The 25,259-nt window shown below is 37.6% G+C and overlaps 1 protein-coding gene across 8 annotated transcripts in view; it reads left to right on the forward strand.

Moving 5' to 3' along the window:
* The window catches only part of ADIPOR2 (adiponectin receptor 2), a 94,545-nt gene that overhangs the window by 55,896 nt on the left and 13,390 nt on the right, over positions 1-25,259 (forward strand). For all 8 annotated transcript variants that reach the window (XM_082738194.1, XM_082738191.1, XM_082738192.1 and 5 more), the window contains one exon: positions 22,781-22,900. In XM_082738194.1, the coding sequence (XP_082594320.1) occupies positions 22,781-22,900 (120 nt within the window). The remainder of the gene's footprint in view (positions 1-22,780; positions 22,901-25,259) is intronic.

The raw sequence follows: 25,259 nt of genomic DNA on the forward strand, positions 1-25,259 counted from the left end.
TCCTATAATGCACAGACGGCCCCCACAACAAAGAAGTACCTAGCTATGTATGTCAGCAAGTGCTAATATTTGTTCTGACTACCTCAGTAGCACATTGTCATTATAGCGTATCTAAAACTATTATGCCTTCTGTTGATGTAAGTATTATAGGAATGTATTTTTTTCAGATCCAGGTCTGTCATTTTGCAAATTTCCCAGAGATTTCATCAAATCATAATCTATGATGAGCTGTCTAAGTTGTGCTGTGCACAGCCTACAGGGGCCCTGTTCAGCTGCTTTGGGCCAGGTGCCTTTCTGAGCGCTAGAAATACGGTGATAGGGAAGAGCCACAATTTTTGCCTGTATGGTGCAAGTGCAAAGGTGAAGACACAGATGATAAACCCCTGAAACACATAAATGAATGAGCTAATTATAAAAAATGATAATTGCTATGAGGAGAAAAGTATGCTAAGGTAATAAGGTGAGAGAATTTTGAAAACACTTTTTTTTTAGAGCAGTTTTTAGGTTCCCAGAAAAATTGAGGGGAAACAGATTTTTCTGCATACTCCCTGCCCTCACACATAACCTAGCCTCCTCTACTGTCAACATCCCCCACCAGAGTGCTGTCTTTGTTAAAATTGATGAGCCTGTATTGACACATTTAATTACCTGAAGTTCATAGTTTACAGTTTACTCTTGATATTGTATATACTGTGAGTTTGGACAAATGTATGACATATATCCATCATTATGGTATTATGCAGAGTACTTTCACTTTCAATGCCCTAAAATTCCTGGGTGCTCTGTTAGCGCACCCCCACCCCCTCTCAGTTCTTTAGTTATTGTTAAGGAAATCATGTTTGAGGTGAGGCCTGAGTGATAAGGAACCAGCAAAGAGATAGGAGAAGAGTATTTCCAGGTAGAGGAAACAAGCTAGTATAGGGGGCCACAGGTAGAATAAGCTTTTTCTCCTCTGTGGCTTCTGTCCCCTCCTGTCTCCTCCTCCCTGCTCCTTTTCTTCACCCTGAGGACTGAAAGAAAGCCAGTGCAATTAGAGCATGAGGAACAAGAAGAAAAAGTGAAATGAGTTGAGGTCAGTAGGCCAGGCAGGGACCAGATCATATAGGTATATAGAAGGAGTTTAGATTTTATTTTAATAAAATCCGCTGGGAAGTGGAAGTGGAAGTGGCCTTTGAGGTGTTTAAACAGGAGGGAGGGATTGTGATTTTTAAAAGATCACTTTGGATGTGGAGAATAAACTTTGAGAAGACAAAATGGAAGGACAGGAACCTGTTGAATATTCTAGATGAGAAAAGATCTTGGCTTGAAACAGGGTGGTAGTAGCAGTAGAAATGGAGGGATTCCCATCGACTTGGGGGATTCCCGTTGACTTGTTGGAAGTCAAGCCAGGAGGACTTCCTGATGAAAGGTAGAGTGAAGAAAAGAGGGCAATCAAGGATGATTATTGGATATTTTAACTGCACAAAAAGTGGGATTGCTAAGGTTGGAGGCAGGCTTAAAAAGGGGGAAATCAGGAGTTTCGTTTTAAAATGTGAGATTGGAGATTCTGTTTAGTCATCTTAAAGGAGATAATTGAATATGTAGTAACTATATCACTATATGATTTTTTTTTTAAGATTCTATTTATTTATTTGACAGAGATCACAAGTAGGCAGAGAGGCAGACAGAGAGGAGGAAGCAGGCTCCCCGCTGAGCAGAGAGCCCAATGTGGGGCTTGATCCCAGGACCTGAGCCGAAGGCAGAAGCTTTAACCCACTGAGCCACCCAGGCACCCCCACTATATGATTTTTAATGTAGTACTATTTGCTTATTGAAGCTAAAGACTTTTATTAAAGCTAGAAGGAATTTTAGACTGGCCAGTTTGAGATTAAAAATGACAACAAGGTTATGTTTAGAAGTTACGAGATGGTAAAATGTTTTTAGAATTTAGAATTTATCCAGTTCCTTTTGTGTTCTAGTGGTTATCTGTTTCTTTTTATACTATGTATTTTTATTTATCATTTTCACTCGATAGGGTGGTATTTTCTAAATAAAATGTTTGTGCTCTTTGTTTTACTAATAAATAATCGACTGAATGTGTTTTTTTCATCCTTACGAATGAACTCATTATATTGCCTTGAAAACCTGTATTTGATTTTCCTTTTTAACCCAGAAGCCAAAAGCCTGAACAAAAGAGCCATTTCTCTTCACATCTGTTTTTAACATTTTCTGTGAGGAATCATGGATTGAGAGAATCAGAAACTTAGATTGTGGAATGATAGAGTTGAAAAGACTCTCTGAAACCATCTTGTTTACTTCCCTCAATTTACTAAAGAGGAAATTGTGTGTTTTTGTTCCTAATGAAAATTTGTCCTTTCTGTATTGTTTCTCTTGGAGTGGAAGTTCTTTGCTGAAAATGAGAAGATGGTTTATGGAGAGACCAGTGCATCTGTATGTACTACCTACCTGGGAGGTGGTTTCAGTAAGAAAACTCATTGGATCATTTAAGCAATGAAAACTTTTCTACTGCTCTAGTTTTCCCTTGTATCTCTTCTTCATTCATTGCAACTTCCATTCTGTATTTAATAATCTGTATACAGTACTGTCCCTTGCTTAATTTCAGAGTTGTTAGGAAGGGAGGTAGGAAAGAAGGAAGATAGATTTACAGAAAGCTGTGTAATTTTGAGACTGAAATGAAAGACAAAATGTTAACTTAGTACCTTCCAGGGACTTAATGAGTTCCATACACTGATTTTCTGTTTGTTTGGTTTTGGAGGAAGGATTCTTTTCTTGAAATTTCCAGTTTGAAGTCAAAGTATGTGAACTGCTAGCAAATAGAGTGTATCCATCTGAATAATTGTAATAGCACTCTCACAGACAGCATCTCATTTGCTTCTCAAAATTGCACTCTGAAGTAGGAAGACCAGATATGATCTCTTTTTAAAAGTGGATGAAAGTGAGATTTAGAAAGCTTACAGTAATTTGCCCAAGGTCACATGGCTAAATGAGAGCATGTGTTAGGTCTTCTGACTACACTTTCTGCTTAACAACGCTGCCTTTATGAAAATTGCCAGCAGGCTGACTTCATGTTTCTCAATTCCAAACTCTGCCTCCAAATATTTATGTTGAGCCCAGAGGTTAGATTCAACCACTGGACTTGTTTTTTGACAGACTTGTTGTATATACCTCGTTTTATCTTACACTAGGATAATTTTGCTTCTCAGATGCATTCTAACCTTTCAGTGGATTTTTTATTTTGAAAGTACATAAATATCACGTTACCGTGGTGTGTTCTTTCACATTTCTAATGATTTTGCATCATTTTCTTAGAGTATTTGTTCCTTATTTATTTATTTATTTACTTACTTACTTAAAGATTTTACTTATTTGGGAGAGAGAAAACAAGCAAGCTTGCACAAGTTGTGGAGGGGAGGGGCAGAGGGAGAAGCAGACTCTCTGCTGAGCAGGGATCCCATCATGGGACTTGATCCCAGAACCCAGGACCCCAGGATCATGACCTCAGCCAAAGGCAGATGCTTAACCAACTGAGCCACCCAGGTACTCCTATTCCCTCTTTTAAAAATACAGAACTTTAGTAGATTGCATAGGCTTTAAAAAAAGGTGGTAGTTTCCCTTAGATTCTCTAGCTGTGTTAAATGCCAGTCGTGCATAAGGATAAGAATGTTGTAGGAAAAATAAGAGGGGGTGTCTTTTTTTAAAAAATAAAAAACAAGTTAAATGAAATTTTGAATTCATAAAAATAAGGTTTAAAGGTAATTGTATCCATTACAGAGTGATATGTCTTTTTATGCAGCTGTTTATCAGCAGATTCCTTTAAATCTGTGAATCTATTTTGGAATGCTTATCTTGTCACCTTTGGCCCTTTAAGGAAAATAAACACAAATGCCAGGATATAATTCTCACCTACTAAATCAGAATCTTTGGGTCCTGGATGAGTATATTTTTTAAAATCTTCGCAAGTGACTAAGCTCCTTACTACTGTTTAAAAATTATAGTTCAAGGGGCGCCTGGGTGGCTCAGTCGTTAAGCGTCTGTGGTCATGATCCCAGGGTCCTGGGATCGAGCCCCACATTAGGTTCCCTGCTTGGCGGGAAGCCTGCTTCTCTCTCTCTCTCCCACTCTCTCTCCCCCACTTCCTGCTTGTGTTTCTGCTCTCACTGTCTCTCTCTCTCTGTATCAAATAAATAAAATCTTTAAAAAAAATAGTTCTTTTTTTTTAAAAGATTTATTTATTTTTAGAAAGCATGCGCAAGAGGGAGGGTCAGAGGGAGAAAGGAGAGAGAATGTCAAGCTGACTTTGTATCTAGCACAGAGCCTGACATGGGGCTCAATCTCACGACTGAGATGATGACCTGAGCCAAAACCAAGAGTTGATACTTAACCAACTGTGCCACCCAGGTGCCCCTGTAGTTCTCTTATTTAAAATAACGTGTTAAAAACTTCTCAGGAGCATGGTTTGCAAAAAGGCAAATCTCTACCCATTCTCTGAGGAATATTTAGGAAATCGAGTTAGATTTCTTGCCGTTTGTTAAGGGAAAATGTCACATTTACTCACAGTTCACTATTTTAAAAAAAAGTTGAGGTAATTCATATATAAAAATCCACCCATTTAAAGGGTACAATTCAAAAGTTTTAGTATATTCACAGAATTGTGCAACCATTACAACATTCTAGTTTAGAACATTTTTATTATCTCTAAAAGAAACCTTTAACCCATTAACTATCATTCCTGTCCCCACACCTGAACTCTAGGCAGCTGATTTCCAGTATACTTTCTGTCTCTACAGATTTTCCTGTTGTAGACTTTTTTATAATGGAATCATGGGATGTGTGGTGTTTTATGACCAGCTCTTTTAATTAGCATAATGTTTTCAATGTTCATTTGTGTTGTATCATGTATCAGAACTTCATTCTCTTTTATGGCTGAATAATATTCCATTGTATGGTTGTACTATATTGAAAAAATGTTTCTGTTTTGTGTGCCCATGTGACTTCATTTCTCTTGGGTATATACACAGGAGTCATTTTTCTGGACTATGTGTTAACTCTGTTAACATTTTGAGGAGCTGCCAGACTGTGTTCTCTAGCAGCTGTACTATTTTACATCCCCACTAGCAATGTTTGAAGGTTCCACTTTTTCCATGTCCTGGCTGGCAATTAGTTTTGCCTGTCTTTATTCTTTTTTTTAAACATATATATATGTATATTTAAAGATGTTACTTATTTGACAGAGCATGAGCAAGGGGCAGAAGCAAGGGAAGAGGAAAGCAGGCTCCCTGCTGGGCTGATGCTGGACTTGGTCCCAGGACCCTATCTTTTTGAATATACCAAGTGGTATCTCATTGTAGTCACAGTGGACTCTTGAATTTTTTTTTTTTAAGATTTTTAAGATTTTATGTATTTGAGAGAGAGAGTGCGCAAGTAGAGGGAGCAGCAGGCAGAGGGAGAAGCAGGCTCCCCGCTGAGCAAGGAGCCTGCCGTGGGCTCTGTCCAGGACCCTTGGATCATGACCTGAGCCAAAGGGAGGTGCTCAACTCACTGAGCCACCCAGGCATCCCTGACTCTTGATTCTTTATCAGGAGATCTACCTAGGTTAGCTGTGGGTGAAGATTTTAATTATTATTATTTTTAAAATCAATTAATTTTAAAAGATTATTTATTTATTTATTTGATAGAGAGAGAGAGAGAGAATGACCACAAGTAGGCAGAGAGGCAGGCAGAGAGAGAGAGGGTGAAGCAGGCTCCCTGCTGAGCAGAGACCCGACACAGGGCTCGATCCCAGGGCCTTGAGATCATGACCTGAGCCGAAGGCAGAGGCTTAACCCACTGAGCCACCAGGTACCCCTGAAGATTTTAATTATTTAACCTCTTTGAAGACTCTGGAAATAGAAATAAAAATCAAACCTATTAAAACCTCAAGTTGTGTCTGTTCAACTTCTAATGGTCTGTTCTTTTTGTCTGTTTTGTTAAACTACTTTAAGCTACTATCCTCTATCATCTGGAATACTGGGCTAGATCTCCTAATAGGGCTTTCTGTTTTGTTTCTTGTTTTTATCCAGTGTATTCCTCACACAGTTGCTAAAGAGAAATCTTAAAAATGCAGAGTTTTTGTTAACCATTTCCATTTTCAAAAATACATTTGCTTCCCATTGCACTTAGGACAAAATCCCCACTCTTTTTCATAATCTGCAGGACTCTGATGATCTCAGCTCTCTGGTTGTCTAAATTCATTTCAGGATGTTCTCTTTCTTGGTCAGTGAGCCTCAACCACATTGTCCTTATTTCCTTAAACAGGCTAGGTTCTCTGCAGCTAGAGAGCCTTCAAATGTGGCTATTTTCTCTGCCCAGAGTGGTGTTAGGTCCACACCTCTGGCTAACTGCTGCTTATTCTTTAGTATTTAGGTTAAATATCACTTTCTTAGAGAAACTTTTCATAAATTCTCTGCCTCTTCTTCATTCTATTTCATCTTTTCCATTCTTATATTTAAGCATACCATTTATATTTCATCACAATACACACTGTAACTTGTAATTATATCTATCTATATATAAAGATTTTATTTATTTGACAGAAATCACAAGTAGGCAGAGAGGCAGACAGAGAAAGAGGGGGAAGTGGGCTTCTTGCTGAGCAGGGGGAGCCCATTGCGGGGCTCAATCCCAGGACCCTGAGATCATGACCTGAGCCGAAGGCAGATACTTAACCTGAGCCACCCAGGTGCCCCGCCCGCAATTATATGTTTGTATGATGTTAATAATTATTTTTGCTTGTAGACTGTGTTCTGTGGTGGAACAGGTCTTGCTTTTGTCACCCCTTTTGTCATCCTCAGATTCTAGCCCAGTCTTTTTGATTCATGGTGGACGTATAACACATAATTGTCGAATGAGTTTGTCAGTAGCCAATATAGTGTTCTAGGTCTAAATGGTCTCAGGCAGTTTCCATAAAAAGATTTTTGTATAGAAAGAGAATATTGATATTCAGGGAAAATTAGTTAACATATTTGTTTAATCTGTGATAGAATAAGTATTTTTATTATTAGAAGAATAATATTCATATTATTTGGGCATATTTATTGGGCATGTACAATGTATGAGACAACTTTCCAAACTCTTTTGCACATATTGTCTCATTCATCCCCAGAGAAGCCTTATAGAGTAGGCATTAGTAGTATCTGTTTTACAGATGGGGAAACTGAGGTTCCACTGAATTTATGTGAGTGATACATTGGGACATTTATTGGAGGATTTAATATACTACTTCTCTTCATGGGACTGGATTTTCCTTTCATTGCTTTATTGTCAGAAGTGTGATTTGGCAGTTTGGTTATTTGTCTTTAATATATTTTAAAGGACATTGTTTTCATAGATGGTCAAAATTATGGAAAAAGAGACCCTTGATAGGTGGTAGTGATCATTGTAATTGTGGAATTGACTTTTTTTTTTTTTAAGATTTTATTTATTTATTTGACAGAGAGAAATCACAAGTAGATGGAGAGGCAGGCAGAGAGAGAGAGGGAAGCAGGCTCCCTGCTGAGCAGAGAGCCCGATGCGGGACTCGATCCCAGGACCCTGAGATCATGACCTGAGCCGAAGGCAGCGGCTTAACCCACTGAGCCACCCAGGCGCCCCTATGGAATTGACTCTTAAGTAGCTTCAAATGAAATATCTATGTGCACAATTACATTCATTTCCCTGTGTGTGATAGTCCTTTATTTGAGGCAATGGAGAAGTTAATTTACTTTATTCCTTAAGAAGCAATTTCTTTTTTTTTCTTTCTTTTTTTTTTTTTTAAAGAAAGAGGACTAGAAATCACATATAGTTGACTCTTGAATGATACAGGCTTAAACTGCATAGGTCTGCTTATATGTAGATTTTTTTTTTTTTTTGAAATATGCAGTGCCAGTACTGTAAATATATATTCTCTTATTTATGATTTTTTATTAATAGTTTCTTTAGCCTGCTTCATTGTAAGAATACAGTATATAATATACAAAATGTGTATTGATCAACTATTTTTGTTATTGGTAAGGCTTCTGATCCATAGTAGACGATCAGGAATTAAGTTTTTAAGGAATTTTTACTACATTGGGGGGGTAGGGGATTATACATGGTTTTTTGACTACATGGGGTGGGGAGGTGGTGGGGTCATGCCTCATCCCTGGGTTGTTCAAGGGTTAACTGTACTTTAAAATTAAAATCTCCAGTCTAGGAATCTGTTTTTCTTTATGAAAAAGATTCTGGGGCACACTTAAAATTTGAGAACTAGTGATTATAGCCTTCTCCTTTCCATGATACATATGTATAGGCTCTAGACTGATGGAACTTCAGAGTAAAGGGTCCAGAGCAGCTGTTTTTATCTGTAAATGGAGTATCAGACAGTATGTCTTGTAGTGTGGTAGTGAGAATGCTACCTGCACGATACCAGTGAGAACAATGCCGGGTACATAGAAAGTACTTAAAATGTTGGATATGACACATCATCGGAAGCCTGTATTTTTGTCAGAAAGAAAAGATTTGCTTAAATTTCACCTCAGAAAGGCAGACTGTTCTATCCAAAGGACAAGGCATAATCTATTGGATATTGTTCTTAAAAGACTTTGTAATCATCTTAAAAAAAGATTGTTATGATCTGTTTATGCAAACCTAAATATAATGCCTATCCCCTACATTTAAAAAAGTTTGGAGTGATGTATTTGCTCAATAAATAAGGAAAGGAATGAGTAAATGATTGTATCTGAGTTTTAGCACTGCTAGCCAGCTGTGTGATTTTGGCCAATTTTCTTTATTTCTTTGGGCCTCATTTTCTTAATATTGAAATGAAGTTGTTGGAGTTAAGTGATATCTAATGGTTTCTCAACCTTCACATTTTTTTAAAAAAGATTTTATTTATTGGGGTGCCTGGGTGGCTCAGTGGGTTAAAGCCTCTGTCTTCGGCTCAGGTCATGATCCCAGGATCCTGAGATCGAGCCCCACATTGGGCTCTCTGCTCGGTGGGGAGCCTGCTTCTCCTCTCTCTCTGCCTGCCTCTCTGCCTACTTACGATCTCTGTCAAATAAATAAATAAAATCTTAAAAAATGAAAAGATTTTATTTATTTATTTGACAGAGAGACACAGCAAGAGAGGGAACACAAGCCAGGGGAGGGGCCGAGAGAAGCAGGCTTCTGCAGGAAGCCCAAGGCAGGGCTCAATTCCAGCACCCTGGGATCATGACCTGAGCTGAGGGCAGACGCTTAACCAACTGAGCTGCCCAGGCGCCCATCAACCTTCACATTTCTGTGGTCCCCCCACTTTAGTTTTGTTAGAGGAGAAAAGATGAGTGAGAGTCATAATTAGTTTTTCATGGATTGGTCTAATTAGGTGTCTTTGCTTAAATAACTCTACTTAATAGCTACTTTTATCACTTTTAGCAAATGTGTTTTTATTTAGTGAAGCCGTTTCTGTGCTTCAGTATATAATCTCAGAGGAAGCAGTTTGGTAAAAGGGAGAAAAAAGGGAGTTTTGGGTTCAGAGATACCTCAGTTTGAACCTCTGATCTCTTCTACATCATTATTTCCCAATATTTTTGAGTAAAAAACAAAACAACAAAAAACCTTATTGAAGTGTAATATGCATATAGAAAAGTACATATTTTGTAAACGGATAATGCCATAAATTTGTATAAAGTGGGCACCACCTGTGTAACCAGTACCCCTAGAAGTCCCCTTAATGCCTTCCCTCTTCCATAGTGATGCCTGTCCCTTTTCCAGAGGTAACCATTGTCTTGACTTCTAGCGGTAGAGATTAGTTTTTTTGTTTTTGTACTTTATGTCATCGGAACCATTCAGTATATACTTTTAAAAACATTTTTTATATTTTATTAACATGTAATGTATTCTTTGCTTCAAGGTCTGTGAATCATCAGTTTTACACAGTTCACAGCACTCACCATAGCACATACCCTCCATAACTCAGCTACCCTATCCCTCCCCACCAAACCCCCAGCAACCCTCAGTTTGTTTACTGAGGCTAAGACTCTCTTACAGTTTGTCTCCCTCGTCAGTTCCATTTTGTTTCATTTTTCTTATATCTGGCTTCTTTCACTCAGTATCATATTTTGAAATTCATTTGTACTTCTGTAGCTATAGTTCATCTTAACTTTCTGTGACTGTAACATATGTATACTATTAAGACTAGTGGGTTGTTTCAAGTTTTGGACTATTAAAAAACTATTTCTGTGGATATTCTAGTGCTTGTCTTCTGGTGAAGGTACAGAAGCATTTCTGTTAGCTCTATACCTAGGCCATCAGGGGATGGCCCCTTTCCTCCTTTAAACATCAAAAATGTTTAATAGACCATCACACGATGGTCATATTTTTAATATTAGTTTGAAAAAAATGCATGATGGAAATTGATCAGGAGTTCTTTAGTTCATCTATGTAAGGTACTGTTGTTAGGTTGGGAATCAAGGTACTGTTCAGAGCAGTGTAACTTCCCTTAGATTGCATTTCTGTATTTACCATGCTTGATCTGGATTTCCCCCATCATAAAATGGGAATAAAAATACTCATCTCAGAAGGTTGTTGAGGATTTAATTTGTAAAAGCACTTAGCACAGTGTCTGGCATGTAGTTAGCACACAGGAAATAAGAATTCTGTTACCCCATCCTTTCTTTGTAATAGTACTCAAACAGTTGCAATAAATCTAGTAATTATATCCTGAATTTATTCTTAAATCTCAGCCACCCTTGACTTCAACAGTTTTTTCACAAAGGTGTTTTCTAAATCTGTCATCTTAGTACTGACCTCTTTATTGGAGCATTAACTGCTTTAAATTGAAATAATTTAGCCTGCTTCCTCCCCCATAAGCTTTTCCTTCTAATGTCCTGGTTTCTACTGAATCGTCCCAGCTTTCTTCCAGGTTTTCAAATCTGGTTCCTAAAATGTCAGACTGGAGGGAATACCAAGAGTCATTTAGTTTAGTAAAAATGCATGCATGCATTTATTTTTTTCTGCAGATGTTGTTAGGTGTTTTTTAAAAAAGATTTTATTTATTTATTTTTAGAGAGAGAGAGAGTACAAGTCAGGGTGGGGCAGGGGCAAGCATACTTCACACTCTGAAGAGGCCAGTAGGGGGCTCAGTCTCACAATCCGGAGATCATGACCTGAGCTGAAACCAAGAGTTGGGTGGCTTAACCAATGGAGCCACCCAGGTCTGCGATGTTTTTTTAAGTATGTCTTGGCACTCTGGGAATACAAAGATAAAACAGTTTTGGCTCTTGTTGAAGGCAGTTGGAGGGACAGACAAGGAAATGAGTACATTTGTGGTAAGGGCTGTGGGATTGTACAAGGTGCTATAGGATTAACTGTACTTTTAGCTGGGGGTCTAGGGAGGCAAAACTTGAGTTTCAGAGTTAAGTAGGAGAAAAGAGTTAAGCGCATTCTAGGCAGAGGAAACAGCAGATGTGAAGACACAGAAGTAGGAAATAGTATGCTTTTAGGGAATGGTACCAATAATAGCTAGCATGTATTGAATATACGTTGGTATGTACTGGTATCTAAGCCTGGAAAGTGTTCATCATAGCTAGAATGAAGGATCAAGAGTGCAGGGTAGCAGAGGGTTTGGTAGCAAGTAAGCCTAGACAGTTGAGGCCTGAAATCCAGATTTCTAGACTCCTGGTGCAGTATATTTTATCATCCAGAATTCTTTTTATAATGTATAATGTGGTATGTTGGTTGAAATGAATAGGCCATTTCTTCCAGGTCTCTGACTCCAAAACGTGAACTCTCTTAACTGTATTTGCTAAGGTGTATAGTTAAGCATTAAGGAAGTAAGCTTCCTTAGACAAAACCACAAAAGAGGCATTTTAAACCAGGTTGCCCTGATCTCTAGTTCTATGGGTTTTCTTCACATCTTTGAGTTTTCAAGGTATTTAGACAAAGAGAGCAGCCTTTATGGTTGTCCTACTTTTCTTTTGCTCCAGATGCTTCTTAATAAATGGGAGGATTAGGAGCTAGCTTTTACTCATTTCAATGTAGGGATTATTTTTTGAGCAGTTTTACTTTAACCAAACTCCTAAGAATGCCACTGTATATTAATTTATCCTATGAAAGCTAACTTGTAAATAGGCTATCATTTGCTGAGCTCTACATTTCTTTTCTGGAGGAAGTGTATTTAGGATATTTAAGACTAGAGAGAGTTGCTGTGTGACAATAAAAAAAATTTGGATGGGGCACCTGGGTGGCTCAGATGGTTAAGTGTCATGATCCTGGGGTCCTGGGATCAAGCTCTGCACTGGGCTCCCTGCTTGGCGGAAAGCCTGCTTCTCCCTCTTTCTCTCCTGATGCTTGTGTTCCCTCTCTCACTGTGTCTCTCTCTGTCATATAAATAAATAAAATCTTAAAAAAATAATTTGGATGATTTTAAAGAGCCTTTCTGTTAAGCTTTGATAGAGATGACTAGTCTGTATGGGTTAAAAGTATATATATTTTTAGGCAGCCCAAAATGAATGTTTTTTTCTTTTATACATTAACTATTATACTTAGTTTACTGGACAGTTCAAGAGATACAGTCACCAGTGCCTTTTCTTTTTCAGCTTTCGTTTTTTGTAGACACCTTAATTCCATTAACCCCTGTGTTTGTCTTTGCCTGCTTTATCAGCTTACTACCTTACTACACATTTCAGATTTCTAAATTAAAGCTGGGTTCAGCCCGTCCACTTTCCAAAAAGACCGTTTAATAACCTGTTGCTCAAACTAAGCCAGGTTTATTACATGCTGCAGTAAAAGGGCATACCACATAAAGGGGTATGTGGTTTACAAAGGAGAAGTCATAGATGGATATCTCTAGGGTTTAGGGGTCTGGGTTCTAGAGGTTTAAGTCAGGTCTTTGATTACAGCAGTCATGGGGTGCCTGGGTGGCTCAGTCAGTTGAGCATTCAACTCTTGATTTGGGCTCAGGTCATGATCTCAGGGTCATGAGAGTGAGCCCTGTGTGGGGCTCTGCGTTGAGTGCAGAGTCTGTGATCCCCCCTCCTACCAATGCTCTCTCTCTAAAATAAATGAATCTTTAAAAAAATGAATAGAGAGGTGGCTGGGTGGCAGAGTTGGTTAAGTGTCAGACCCTTGGTTTTGTCTTAGGTCACGGTCTCCGGGTGATGGGATCGAACCCCACATTGGGCTCTATGCTCAGCGCAGAGTCTGCTTGGAGTCTCTCTCTCCCTGTTCCTCTGCCCCCCACATGTGTGTGTGGGTGTGCATGCATGCTGTCTTTCTCAAATATTAAAAAAAAAACCCCAAAACAAAAACAGCAGTCATACTGACTTGCACACAGTTTGTGATTTGATAGTTTAGGATTGGTAGAGCAAGTCTTGGTGAACAGTTACTTGATAAGTGAGCAGATTTACCCAATTGAACAATTATACTAAGGGGCTGGTTGTATAGTTAAATGAATTTTTGAGAAGCTTCTAAAGCTAATAATAAAATTATTTACTGGTTAGTATTCTAAACCTTCCTGGGCATGGATTCTCTGGAACAGATGATAGAATTCTCTGGGATTGAGTCCTGTATTGGGCTCCTTGCTCAGTGGGAAGCCTGCTTTTCCCTCTGCCTGCTGCTCCTTCTGCTTGTGTGGTCTCTCTGTCTCTCCCTCTTGCTCTCTCTTTGACAAATAAATATCTTTTTTAAATAAAATAATCTTTTTAGTAAACATTTGTTAACTGTATTGAACTGAGTTGTGCTAAAACAAGTAAATGCCCAAGTGAATTCTTTTCATATTAGACTGATCTTAAAGGTCTTTCATCTTTATCACTATGGTTCTCTGTCTTTCCAAAGGCAAAATATATATTCTAGAGAATTATCATTTTAGGTTCACTGTGGATAGATCATCAGAGTCGGATATCATTGTATTTTGGAATATAAGTTTAACTTAGTCTTTTCACAGATGGACCTCACTGAATGTAGGAGAAAAATACTTAAAAGGTGCCTTTGTACTTCAGAGCATTGACCTTTAAGTTTAAATATAGTAATTTGTGTGTAGGAAATCTTAGAGAATTAAATCTTATGCCTTTTTTAAAAAAAAGATTATGTATTTATTTGTCAGAGTGAGAGAGAGAGCACAAAGCAGGTAGAGCGGCAGGCAGAGGGAGAAGCGGGCTTCCGACTGAGTAAGGAGCCCTATGTATGACTTGATCCCAGGACCCTGGGAACACGACCTGAGCTGAAGGCAGATGCTGAACTCACTGAGCCACCCAGGTGTCCCAATTTTATGCCTTTTTAAAGACAGCTTTAGTTTTAGTCTTTTAATCTTTGACAGTGTCATGTTGCTCTTCATAATTTATTTTGATGAGGGTTAGAATATGAACAGAAACAGAACATAACATGTATTTAACACTTGTATGTGATCATCTTAATATAGATGCTATTTAGTGTTGAAAGAGAGGTTTTTGGGTACTGTAGTTTAGTGCTGGCTAATGGGAAGTTATTTCTGCTCTTGATAGTGTAGTTCTTTAGAGTTAATATTGGAGGAAAAAACTGTTTTATATACTGTGCCCAGGATAGGCTTTTAAACCATTGTTTCGTGGCATAGCCATAAACTGGCACATGTACCCTAGAGAATGAATTTTTTATTCTGTGTTACAGCCAGTGTTTGACTCTACCATTTTATTCCTACTTGTTATCTTTTGCATAACCCCGGGAGCTATATTTATTTCTACCTACTCTTTGTAGATCTCTTAATTAGCAACTCCATAATGCTTGAACACAGTAAATAGCTAATTATGGGCTAGTATTTTAGATGTTTATTTTTTGAGAATTAGAGATAATACTTGATAAATTAACAGACCAAGAATACTTTGTACTTGGGAACGAAAATTCTTTTTTAATAAATATTCACAAATTTTCCTGACATATTGGGATGGATAGAAGTACTTATTTTTACTGGGATATGTATTTCTGACCACTGACACATTATACCTCACAGCATACACTGGACTACCAGAGATAGAATTATAGTTGACTCTTGAGTACTGAAAGGGTAAAGGGTGTGTCGACTTTCTGAAAATCTGTGTATAACTTTTGACTTCCCCCAGAACTTAACTGCTGGTAGCCCACTGTTGATTGGAAGCCTTATTGATAACATAAAAAGTTGATTACACATATTTTATATGTTCTGTGTATTATATACAATATTATATGCTATTACTATATAAGCTAGAGAAAGGAAAAGAAACGTTACTAAGAAAGGTATAAGGAAGAGAAAATAGATTTATAGTACATTCATGTGTAAGTGGATCTCTGCTCTTCAAACCTGTGTTGTTCAGTGTCAGCTGTATTATTGTTGGCAGTATTTATTAACAAAAAACTGACTTAAAAAGCGGATGTAGTTACATATCTTAGAAATGTAGTACACATTGAAATCCTTGCTTATGTATAGGCTTGCATTCTGTTCAATTGAGATTAATTTTTTTAGAAGTGCTATTTTCGGTAGAAGGGGCACTTGTAAAAGATGAGAAGAGAAAATGTGGACAAGCAGCTTTAACACTTTGCAGGGTCCCAGTATGCATGAGTTTCAGTTATCTTGGGTTAGTCAAATAATACCAGGCTCTCAACAATATGGTTCAAATTTCACTGTTTACTGTGTATAATTGCATAAAGCACACACTTTTGTGCTAGCTCTTCAGTCTACAGTCTGCATATCTACTGTGCAAATAGTAGATATGCATCAGAATTAGTGTCCATCCAGTCTTGTCACTTCTTTCAAAGTCTGTCATGACTGATTGGTTATCATATATCTGTCATTCATTTTTTTTTTTAAGATTTTATTTATTTATTTGAGAGAGAGAGACAGTGAGAGAGAGCATGAGCGAGGAGAAGGTCAGAGGGAGAAGCAGACTCCCCATGCAGCTGGGAGCCCGATGCGGGACTCGATCCCGGGACTCCAGGATCATGACCTGAGCCGAAGGCAGTCGTCCAACCAACTGAGCCACCCAGGCGTCCCTATCTGTCATTCATTTAATGCATAAGACAGTGAAGTAAATGGTTGTGTGGTTTCCCAGTGATATACCCATGTGATGTTTTACAAAAATGGATAATCAGAAGGGGGAATTGGCTAACAAAGGTAAAAATAAAAGCAAAGAAATGAAACTGATAATGCTGCATTTGCAAATCAGACCAAACATATATGGCTATAGAAGAAATACCTAATTGGGACTGGGAATGTTGACCCTGCTATCACTTAAGAGATTCTAGATGTGCAGCCAGGGGAACATGATGAAGGCAAACTGGTAAACATAAAGGAGTAAAGTGTTTGTGACAAAAAGGATGAAGATGTCCAGAGAAGTTGATGCGGGGGCGGGGGGGGGGGGGGAGAATCACATTGAAGGAAATCTTAGAGAGGGGTGCCTGGGAGGCTCAGTGGGTTAAAGCCTCTGCCTTCCGCTCAGGTCATGGTCTCAGGATCCTGGAATTGAGCCCCATATTGGGCTCTCTGCTCAGCAGGGAGCCTGCTTCCCCCCCTTTCTCTCTGCCTACTTGTGATCTCTCTCTGTCAAATAAATAAATAAAATCTTAAAAAAAAAAGGAAATCTTAGAGATATTTCATGAGGTGACAGCACAAAGAGTAAGATGTTTAAAGCTGATCCAAACTCAGAGTATGGACAATTTCCCAAGGCCGAGAAGAGTTGCTTACCTTGTATCATAAATTATACAACAAGAAGGCAAGCACTGGGGCGCCCAGCTGGGGTGCAGTTGGTAAAGCAGGCAACTCTTGATCTCAGGATCATGCGTTCAAGCTGCACACTGGGTGTGGAGCCTCCTTTAAAAAAAAATAGTAGGTACTGCTCAAATTACTCTGGGTAAGTTTCTTATAAATAAATAATTCTCAATGTTTCTGTTTTTAAAATATAGCATACTAAATACTAGTTTTACTATTTTTAAAATTGTCTTACACATTTATAACTGACAGTTTTAATATTTTAACAAATTTGAAAGCCACAAAATAGCCATTTTCCTCGTTGGTTATTAAGAATGCTTTACATGATTGTGGCTTGCATAGTCATTTTTACTATCCTGCACCACTAGAAAGCAAAGTCTGCCTGTATGTGTTGTGGCCTTTTGGTCAAATGTGTTACCCACAAAATTAGGCACTTTTATAATTAGAAAACAGTGAGAGTGGAAAGAATATAGCATGAACTTTGGAACTTGTATGGACCTGAGTTGAACTTTTGACTGGTATTTTCTAGGTGGGTAATCCTGAGCAAATCATTCAGCCTTAGTGTGCTCATCTGTCAAATGGTAGCTGCTCAATGAGTACTTTCTAAGGATTTTTTGAATGAATGATTACCATTTAGCCATGGCACTAGTAACCACTTATTAATAAGAAGTGTGAAGTATCTGATAAAATATTCTTTTCTGATGTGAACACATAATACCGTAGTAGGTATATAGACCATCCCTCATCATATCTTTAGATCAGAGTTTCTCAATGACTGTTGACATATTAACCAGATAGTTCTTTGTTTTGGAGAACTGTCTTTGCATTGTCTGCCCCCTACCTACTAGTTGCCAGTAACATTTCCCCCTACTTGTGACAAGCAAAGACAACTATAGATATTGCCAGATGTCCTGTAGGTGGGGAAGCAGAATTGCCCCTCGTTGAGAACAACTGCTATAGACTTTGTGTTTTCTTAATTTCTTTCCTTTCCTGTCTCCCTTCTTCAGCGTTGCCTTCTCTCTGTTGCCAGAGTAAGTTTGTCAACACAAATGTTAATCGTGTTCAGCTTGGCCCAACCTCATCATTTAAATGCTCAGCTTTGCCTACGTGACAAAACCTAAAAACCCTTAGTATGAAAAGCCTTTAGCACTTCTGTTCCTCTCTCCTGTTTTTGTTTTTGAAAGCATTTTATTGAGGGAGGATTTACACAGATAACATTTTATTGAGGAATAATTTAAACATATGTAAATCTTAAACATATAGCACCATGACACTACCTATATACGATCACCACAGATCAAGATTCAGATTATTTTCATCATTTCAGAAACTTCTCTTATGCCTTTTTCAAGTCAGTAACCTCTCTGTGCCTTGCCTTTATATTCCCAGAGAGAACCATTCTTCTGATTTGTACCACAATGGATTGTTTTATTGTTGCTGAACTATGAGTGGAATCATACAGTAATATACTCTCTTTATGATTGGCATATTTTATTACTTAGCCATATTCTTTTGTATGTTGGTAGTTCTTTTTATTTTATTTTATTTTTTATTTTTTTTTTTTGTTGGTAGTTCTTTTTAATTACTGAGTAATCTGTTATATTCTGTTATGTAAATATATCACACTTGTTTTTATCCATTTTCTTATTGATAGACAGTTGGATTATTTGTGGTTTTTTACTTTTATGAAGAATGCTGCTGTGGACCCCTGTGTCTTTTAAAAATTTATTTTTATTGTAAAATATATAGTATAAAGTTTGCCATTCTAGCCATTTTTCAGTGTACAACTTAGTGACACTAATTACATTCACAGCCATCACCACTGTTGCCAAAAATTTTCAACATCCCATACAGAATTCTGTACCTATTGAAATAGAATTTACCATTCCCTCCTTCCAGTCCAGCCCCTGGTACCCACTCTCTAGTTTTAGTGTCTGTGAATTTGCCTATTCCAGATTTTTCATATAAATGGAATTGTATGATATTTGCCCTTTTGTGTGTGATATAATGTTCTCAGTGTTTATCCATGTGGTAGTACACACCATAACCTTTTCATGACTGAGTGCTATATTCTGTGTATGTGTATGCCACATTTTTATGTATTTATTTGTTGATGGGCATTTGGATTGTGTCTGTACTTAACCTTTTTTTTTTTTTTTAAGATTTTATTTATTTATTTGACAGAGACAGAGAGAGAGAACGAGAGAACTACGTGCACATGTATGAGCGTGCTGATACGGGGTTTGATTTCAGGACCCTGGGATCATGACCTTAGCCAAAGGCAGATGCTTAACTGACAGAGCCACCCAGGCACCCTTGTACTTAACCTTTTTTAGTCTAAGGTCACATTGACTTATTGCTGCAGCAGCCATGCTAAACTATGTATTCTTTGTGTGTGTTTTTTCTTTCCTCTGTGTTTTTGGATATACACTGTTGCCTTTACCTGTTATGTCTTTTCCCTGCCATGCCTAACTCCTGAATCTCTTACATTTTTCAGCTCTTGGTTCAGATGTTACCTTTCTCCAGCAGTGTCAAAGTTAACTGTTTTCTTTTGCATCAGACCTTTTTCATACAGTTCACTTGCTGTATTTACTTACATGTATATCTTCTCCCCCAGGTTGTGATACCAACTTTAATGTTCGCAGTACCTAGCCCATCATTATAATAATAAAGACTATCACTTATATTGCCTTCTGAGTCTTGGGTCCTATGATAGTTTCTTTTTCTTTATTGTCTTTATTAAAACAGATCTGCATTGTAGGTACGGTATTAAAATCATTTCACAGATAAGGAAAGCTTTGGTTAAATGTAGTCTTACCAGAGATGACAGAATTTATCAGTATCAGTTTTTCCGACTTCAGACTCTTAATCCATTATGCAAGCCACCTTTCCTAAAATATGTTTAACTAAATGAATAAACATGTTTTTGGCAACTAGTTGGTGTTTGACCCAGACCATACATCCTGCATTCTGAATGTACTTGTTTTCTTTCGATAAATGTATTGGCTCCCAACAGCAGTGTCATTGTTTTTCTTAACCTCCTTATGATTGGAAAGTTGAACCATTCATCTCTCTTTTCTGTAAAAAGTAGGAGTACCCATGGAGAGAGACACCCTATCCTCATTTTTTCTTATCTAAATCATTAAGTGTGTGAAATACCCTTTGTTTTGCCATGGAGTCTGGCTTACCTTTTCCTATCAGTGGTCTTCTATGGATCCAAATGTATTATTAGCCCGATATTCAAAACTACTGTCTGTAAGTAATCCCATTGACATTTCAGACCATTCCTGCAACTTAATTGGGTTTTACTTATGTTGGTTTAGGAAATATTTAACTAGTTCTGCTTTATGTGCTCATTTATTTATAGTTTTATTAGAAACTGCTGGCATAATTTATAAGAAAAGACAATCGTTTCTTTTACTCTGTGAAGATCATGTAAATGTTGAATATGCATAACTATTTAAGCTATTTTACATTTTATATATAAATTTACATTTTATACTTTAAACTCAGTCTGCTAATCCTTTTAAGCTATTGTCTATTTTGTGTTTAATTAGGCACTTCTAAAAAATTTTTGTTGAAAAAATTTTAAAGCGTTAATTAATTGAGCTGTAGTGAAGTATATAACATATTATACAGAGCTGTTTTGGGGGGTCATGGGGAAGAAGATCACATAGACACTTAAAATCTCACTTAGGAAATGATACACTAAAAAGGAAAATTATATCAAATGAGAAATAAAACAGTATAAGACAGTAAAACATCTGTAAATCAGATATATTCATTGTCAAATGGGGGCTACGGACTTTTAACTGCTGGAAGAGTTGAGAAGAGGAGGCAGTTGCTGTGGGTTAGGTAGGGCCATATACATTCTCTGGTGAAAATTACTTCTTGATTAAGAGAGGATTGAAAAACTAAAATATTACAGTGGTCTGTAGCCCTCTGTAGGGCCACAGTACATATAAATACACAGTATATTGTGTTAATAAAGTTGCCTGGAGATGGAAGAAGCAATCTAAAAATGTTTGGTGGGGGAGGGGAAGGTGACAATCATGAAAGAATTGTTGAGAAACTGGGCACTGAAGGACAGACAGGTAAGTTTTAGGGAAGTAAGGAACGGAGGGTATTTTTGTTTTTTAAACATTTTTAAAATTTAAATGCAGTTAATTAACATAAAATGTATTATTGGTTTCAGTGGTACAGGCCTGTGATTAATCAGTCTTATATAATACCCAGTGTTCATTACATGGCATGCCCTCCTTTAATGTCCATCGCGCAGTTACTCCATCCCTCCACCCCTTTTCCTTCCAGCAACCCTCAGTTTCTTTCTTATGATTGAGGCTCTTATGGTTTGTCTCCCTCTCTGGTTTAGTCTTGTTTTATTTTTAGAGGGTGGGTTTTTTTTTTTTTAAGGTTTTATTCATTTATTTGAGAGAGGGAGAGAGAACCCGAGTGGGGGAGAGAAGCAGACTTCCCACTGAGTGGAGACCCCAATGTGGGGGCTCCATCCCAGGACCCTGAGATCATGACCTGAGCTGAAGGCAGGCATTCAACCAACTGAGTCATCCAGGTGCTACAGAGGATGTTTTGTTCTTTCTTTCTTTATTTATTTTTATTATTTATTTGACAGAGAGATCACCAGTAGGCAGAGAGGCAGGCAGAGAGAGAGGGAAGCAGGTTCCCTGCTGAGCAGAGAGCCCGATGTGGGGCTTGATCCCAGAACCCTGAGATCATGACCTGAGCCGAAGGCAGAGGCCACTGAGCCACCCAGGCGCCCCCAGAGGATGTTTTATAAGTAAGAATAGTAGAGAAGCAGAGTCAAGATAGATTTCTTGGAGAGCGTGATTTTTTAACAGTTGAGATTGGTATGTAACATGTTTCAAGTGCTTAGTACTAAGCCCTTAGTTATCTTGGAACATAAAGAGTAGGAAAATGAAATCTTAGGATTTCTTTTTAAACATGTTCAAATTCAAGTGTTGTGGTAGATTACTTACTGTGCCTACATGTTCATCCTTACCACTTTTCTGACTGGAGGTAGAAAGTCATTCATTTCTTCAGCAGTCATTTTAGCTGGTATTGTTTATCTAGCAGACTCTTAGTAGATAACGGAATTCCAGTTCTCTTGTGCTGTCATCTTCAGTGAGTGGCAGAATCTCAGAATTTTAGAGAATAGGGAAGACGGTAGAGATTGTTTAGTTTTAAACTTCTTTTAGATAGAAATGAGAAAATTGAGGCTCAGATTGAGAGACCTATATACGGTTCCATTGATATTAGTGGCAAAAATCACACTCAACTACTTAGGTCTCCTGACTGCTGGTCCATTGCCCTTCTCACAGTATCATTCTGTCTGTACTAGTGTGAAGTGAAGCTTCATCTGGAGACAAATGTTAATTTTAATGGTGCATCCCTTAAGGTCTGACCGGATTGTCATTTCTTCATTTCATCAAGAATGTGGAAAGATAGTGAGTGGGGGAGTTTTTACTTTTTTTCTTTACTAGTTTTAACCTTGGGCAACTTATGTAAACCTCTTTGCCTGATGTTCTTTATACGTTAAATGGGGATAAGAATACTTATAATAGGCGACTGTCAGGATTAAGTTAGATGGCTTATATAAAACCCTTTCTTTTATGCTTGGCATATCTTAAGAATTGAGTAAATGTTTTTTTTTCTTTTGTTTTTCGTTTTCCCCCCCTTTTTTCCCCTTACCATATTGTATTACAAATATTTATTTTATATGTACCAGGTACCATCTTAGAGATTTTTCCCCTCAGCAATTTCTTGAATATGTGAATATAATCTTAACACAAAAAAAATGAACCATTCAAGCTACCCCAGGAATTTGCTACTGAAACAAACATGGGAATGCTCTTATATTTCATTTGTCTGCCAGTGAGAAGCATTGAGTAACTTTCGTTCCTTTTCAATACTCATAACTCTACAATAAACTGACAATACTTCCTATATTGTTACTTGTTTGAAGCCTTGCTTTGACCTTAAGAGAGAATTATTTCATTATAATTTTATAGGTTAGTGTAGTGACTATTTCATTTGGCTCCTGGTCTCTGTCCCTGACTTTCTGTGATTGCCTTATAGATCTCTGAGGAACATGAGTGCAATGAGGAAGCTTCTCAGGAAGATGAGGGGTTTATGGGCATGTCCCCTCTTTTACAAGCCCATCACGCTATGGAAAGAATGGAAGAATTTGTTTGTAAGGTAAGTTATAAGTTTCTTATCATTTCTATGCTATATATTTAACCCTTCCCAAACAGGAACCTTTAAGGAGATTAGCAGTACCTTAGCCTTTGGTTACTGTGGACATTATCCTTGGCAAAATGGAGACAGAAACAGTTTCATGACTTTAACCGTGTTTAAGACAAAATACATTTGTTTGCCTGAAATAGCCATGATAAAGTTGTGATAAAACTGGAATATTCATTCAGGAAACAGGTGTTTCCTGATGAAAATTAACAGAGTAGATGTTTTGCTGATAGTTTAGATAAGACAGAATGAAAGTTGGGAGTGGTTGATCCCTAGAGATACTAAAATGCCATTCAAGTCCCTTGAATCTCTTCTGCTACTCAACTGGGATGACAAATGTGCTAATCTTTCTAAGGATTCTGTGGGTAGTCAAACTAATCTTTAGATAGAGATTTCCCAGTTTTCATGCAGATCTAGCATTTCTAGTTCATCTAGCATGTTTTCTGTCTTTTAAGGTTTTTTCCTAACGCATTCTGATTCTTTAGGTCATATTGTGGTTTTTTTTCTTCGGAAATGGTAACTGGAATTGGGGTTGCATTCTTAGAAGAGTCAGAGACACTGGTAAATTTATAACTACTTGATAATCTGATCAATAGGACCCTGTTAGGAATTATCCAAAATCATAAGTCAGTCTGTGTTAGTATGTGTAAATAAATTTATTTGTTAAACATTTCTGGAGCGCTCTTGATTATTTAGAGAGAAATTTGTGTGACCCGTGGCTTTTTTTTAATAGGTTTCATGGAACCAAGACTTTCTGTGCATGTGGTCTTAGGTCCTGAAAACCAAGTTAGGTTTTCCTACATTCACAGTGGTGGTAGAAATAATTGGGGGCCAGTTGACTTTAAAAATACTGTACTTTGGACCAGAGGATGAGGAAACATTATAATCTGAGTATAGACACCCCTTCTAAGAGAAAGGGGATGGGTAGAGAGTAGTGGGGGAGAGGTTTAAACATTTATAGGTCTACTTAGAGCCCAGGAAATTTTCAGTATTTAAAAATTGGTTAAGAAAAAGCAAAACAATAGATTCTTTCCAGTGATTTCTGTCTCAGAAGAATTAACACACAAGGATATAAAGGATATGTTTTGTTTTTCATAAAGCAAATTTGGTGTTAAATCTCTTGAAGTTGAATATTTCGTGTCTGGGCCGTTAGGGATTTTTAATATTTACAGATCAGTGGGGTACTGTAGTTAACTTGATTGCCTTTTTATCCTCCTTTTCTGAACTAACAATAAAAAGTAAAAGCAAATAAAACTTTGAATGTAACAGAGAATGGGGGAATAAATAGGGCATTTATTTGCTCCAAGCTGTGATTTACTGAAGAAAAATGAGTGGAGCACAAAAATTATTACCATTCTCTTATCATCCTCTAGCACTTTGTCTGTGAGAGTGACCTGGAGAGGCTTCTTCTGACATGGCGTTCTCCATGCTTGCTCCGCCTGCTGTGGTCATGCAACTGAGCGCACTTGACAGCTTGATGGGTCTAGTGACACACAAAATTTTTTTCTTAGGTTGCAAGGATGTAAACAGAACTTAAAACAAAGTGTCCTGTGGCCTTGCTTTTCCATTTTGGAAAAGCTTTTCTTACAGGAAAAGGGGAAATAAAATCAGTTAGTCTTTATAGAGTGTCCAATTTGATCATGCTCTTTTTTTCCAGCCTTTAGTTAAAAAGAAATGTTTTGTGCATTAATGGTCTAATACAAATCCAGTGGACCACTGCTCAAATGTTTGATTTATGCAGTGCCTTTGTCAAGCTTATAGATAAATATGTATTTGGCCAAGCTGTGATCCTGTTCTTTTTTCCTTGGGGAGTAAGACATTGCCTATTTGGGTTGACTCCCAAGTTGAGGATTGAGGGTGCAGTGTCTGTTGAATATGACACTAACTTCAGTGTAATTATGAGAGTATAGTTCCTTGGCTCAGTTTAGACTGCTAGAATGTTTAGAAACAATGGAGAAAAATCACTCTGACGTTATGTGCAAATATAACTAGTAAGAATCTCAGCATATTCTTTCTGACTGCAAAAAAGGGAGCATCTTGGCTGTGTGGGTAACACAATAGCACTTTTCATATGGTCACAGCAGAGCTGTTTGCAGATTGTGAACTGCCTTGAGGATGTAAGGATTGATTTCTCTTTTCCTCTCCCTCTTAGAGAATAAAATTCTCCCAAAGTAAAACAGAGCAGCATCTTGTAAAGTTAATGTTAACAATAGCTATCTTTTTTCAAGTCCAAATTAGAGAAAATAAATTCAGTATCTTAGAGTTTTCTCTATCTCTCCAGAAAGTCATTTGGAAGATCTCAAACAGCTACTTT

This window comes from Mustela nivalis, assembly GCF_964662115.1.
Source record: "Mustela nivalis genome assembly, chromosome: 7".
In the NCBI taxonomy this organism is placed as follows: Eukaryota; Metazoa; Chordata; class Mammalia; order Carnivora; family Mustelidae; genus Mustela; species Mustela nivalis.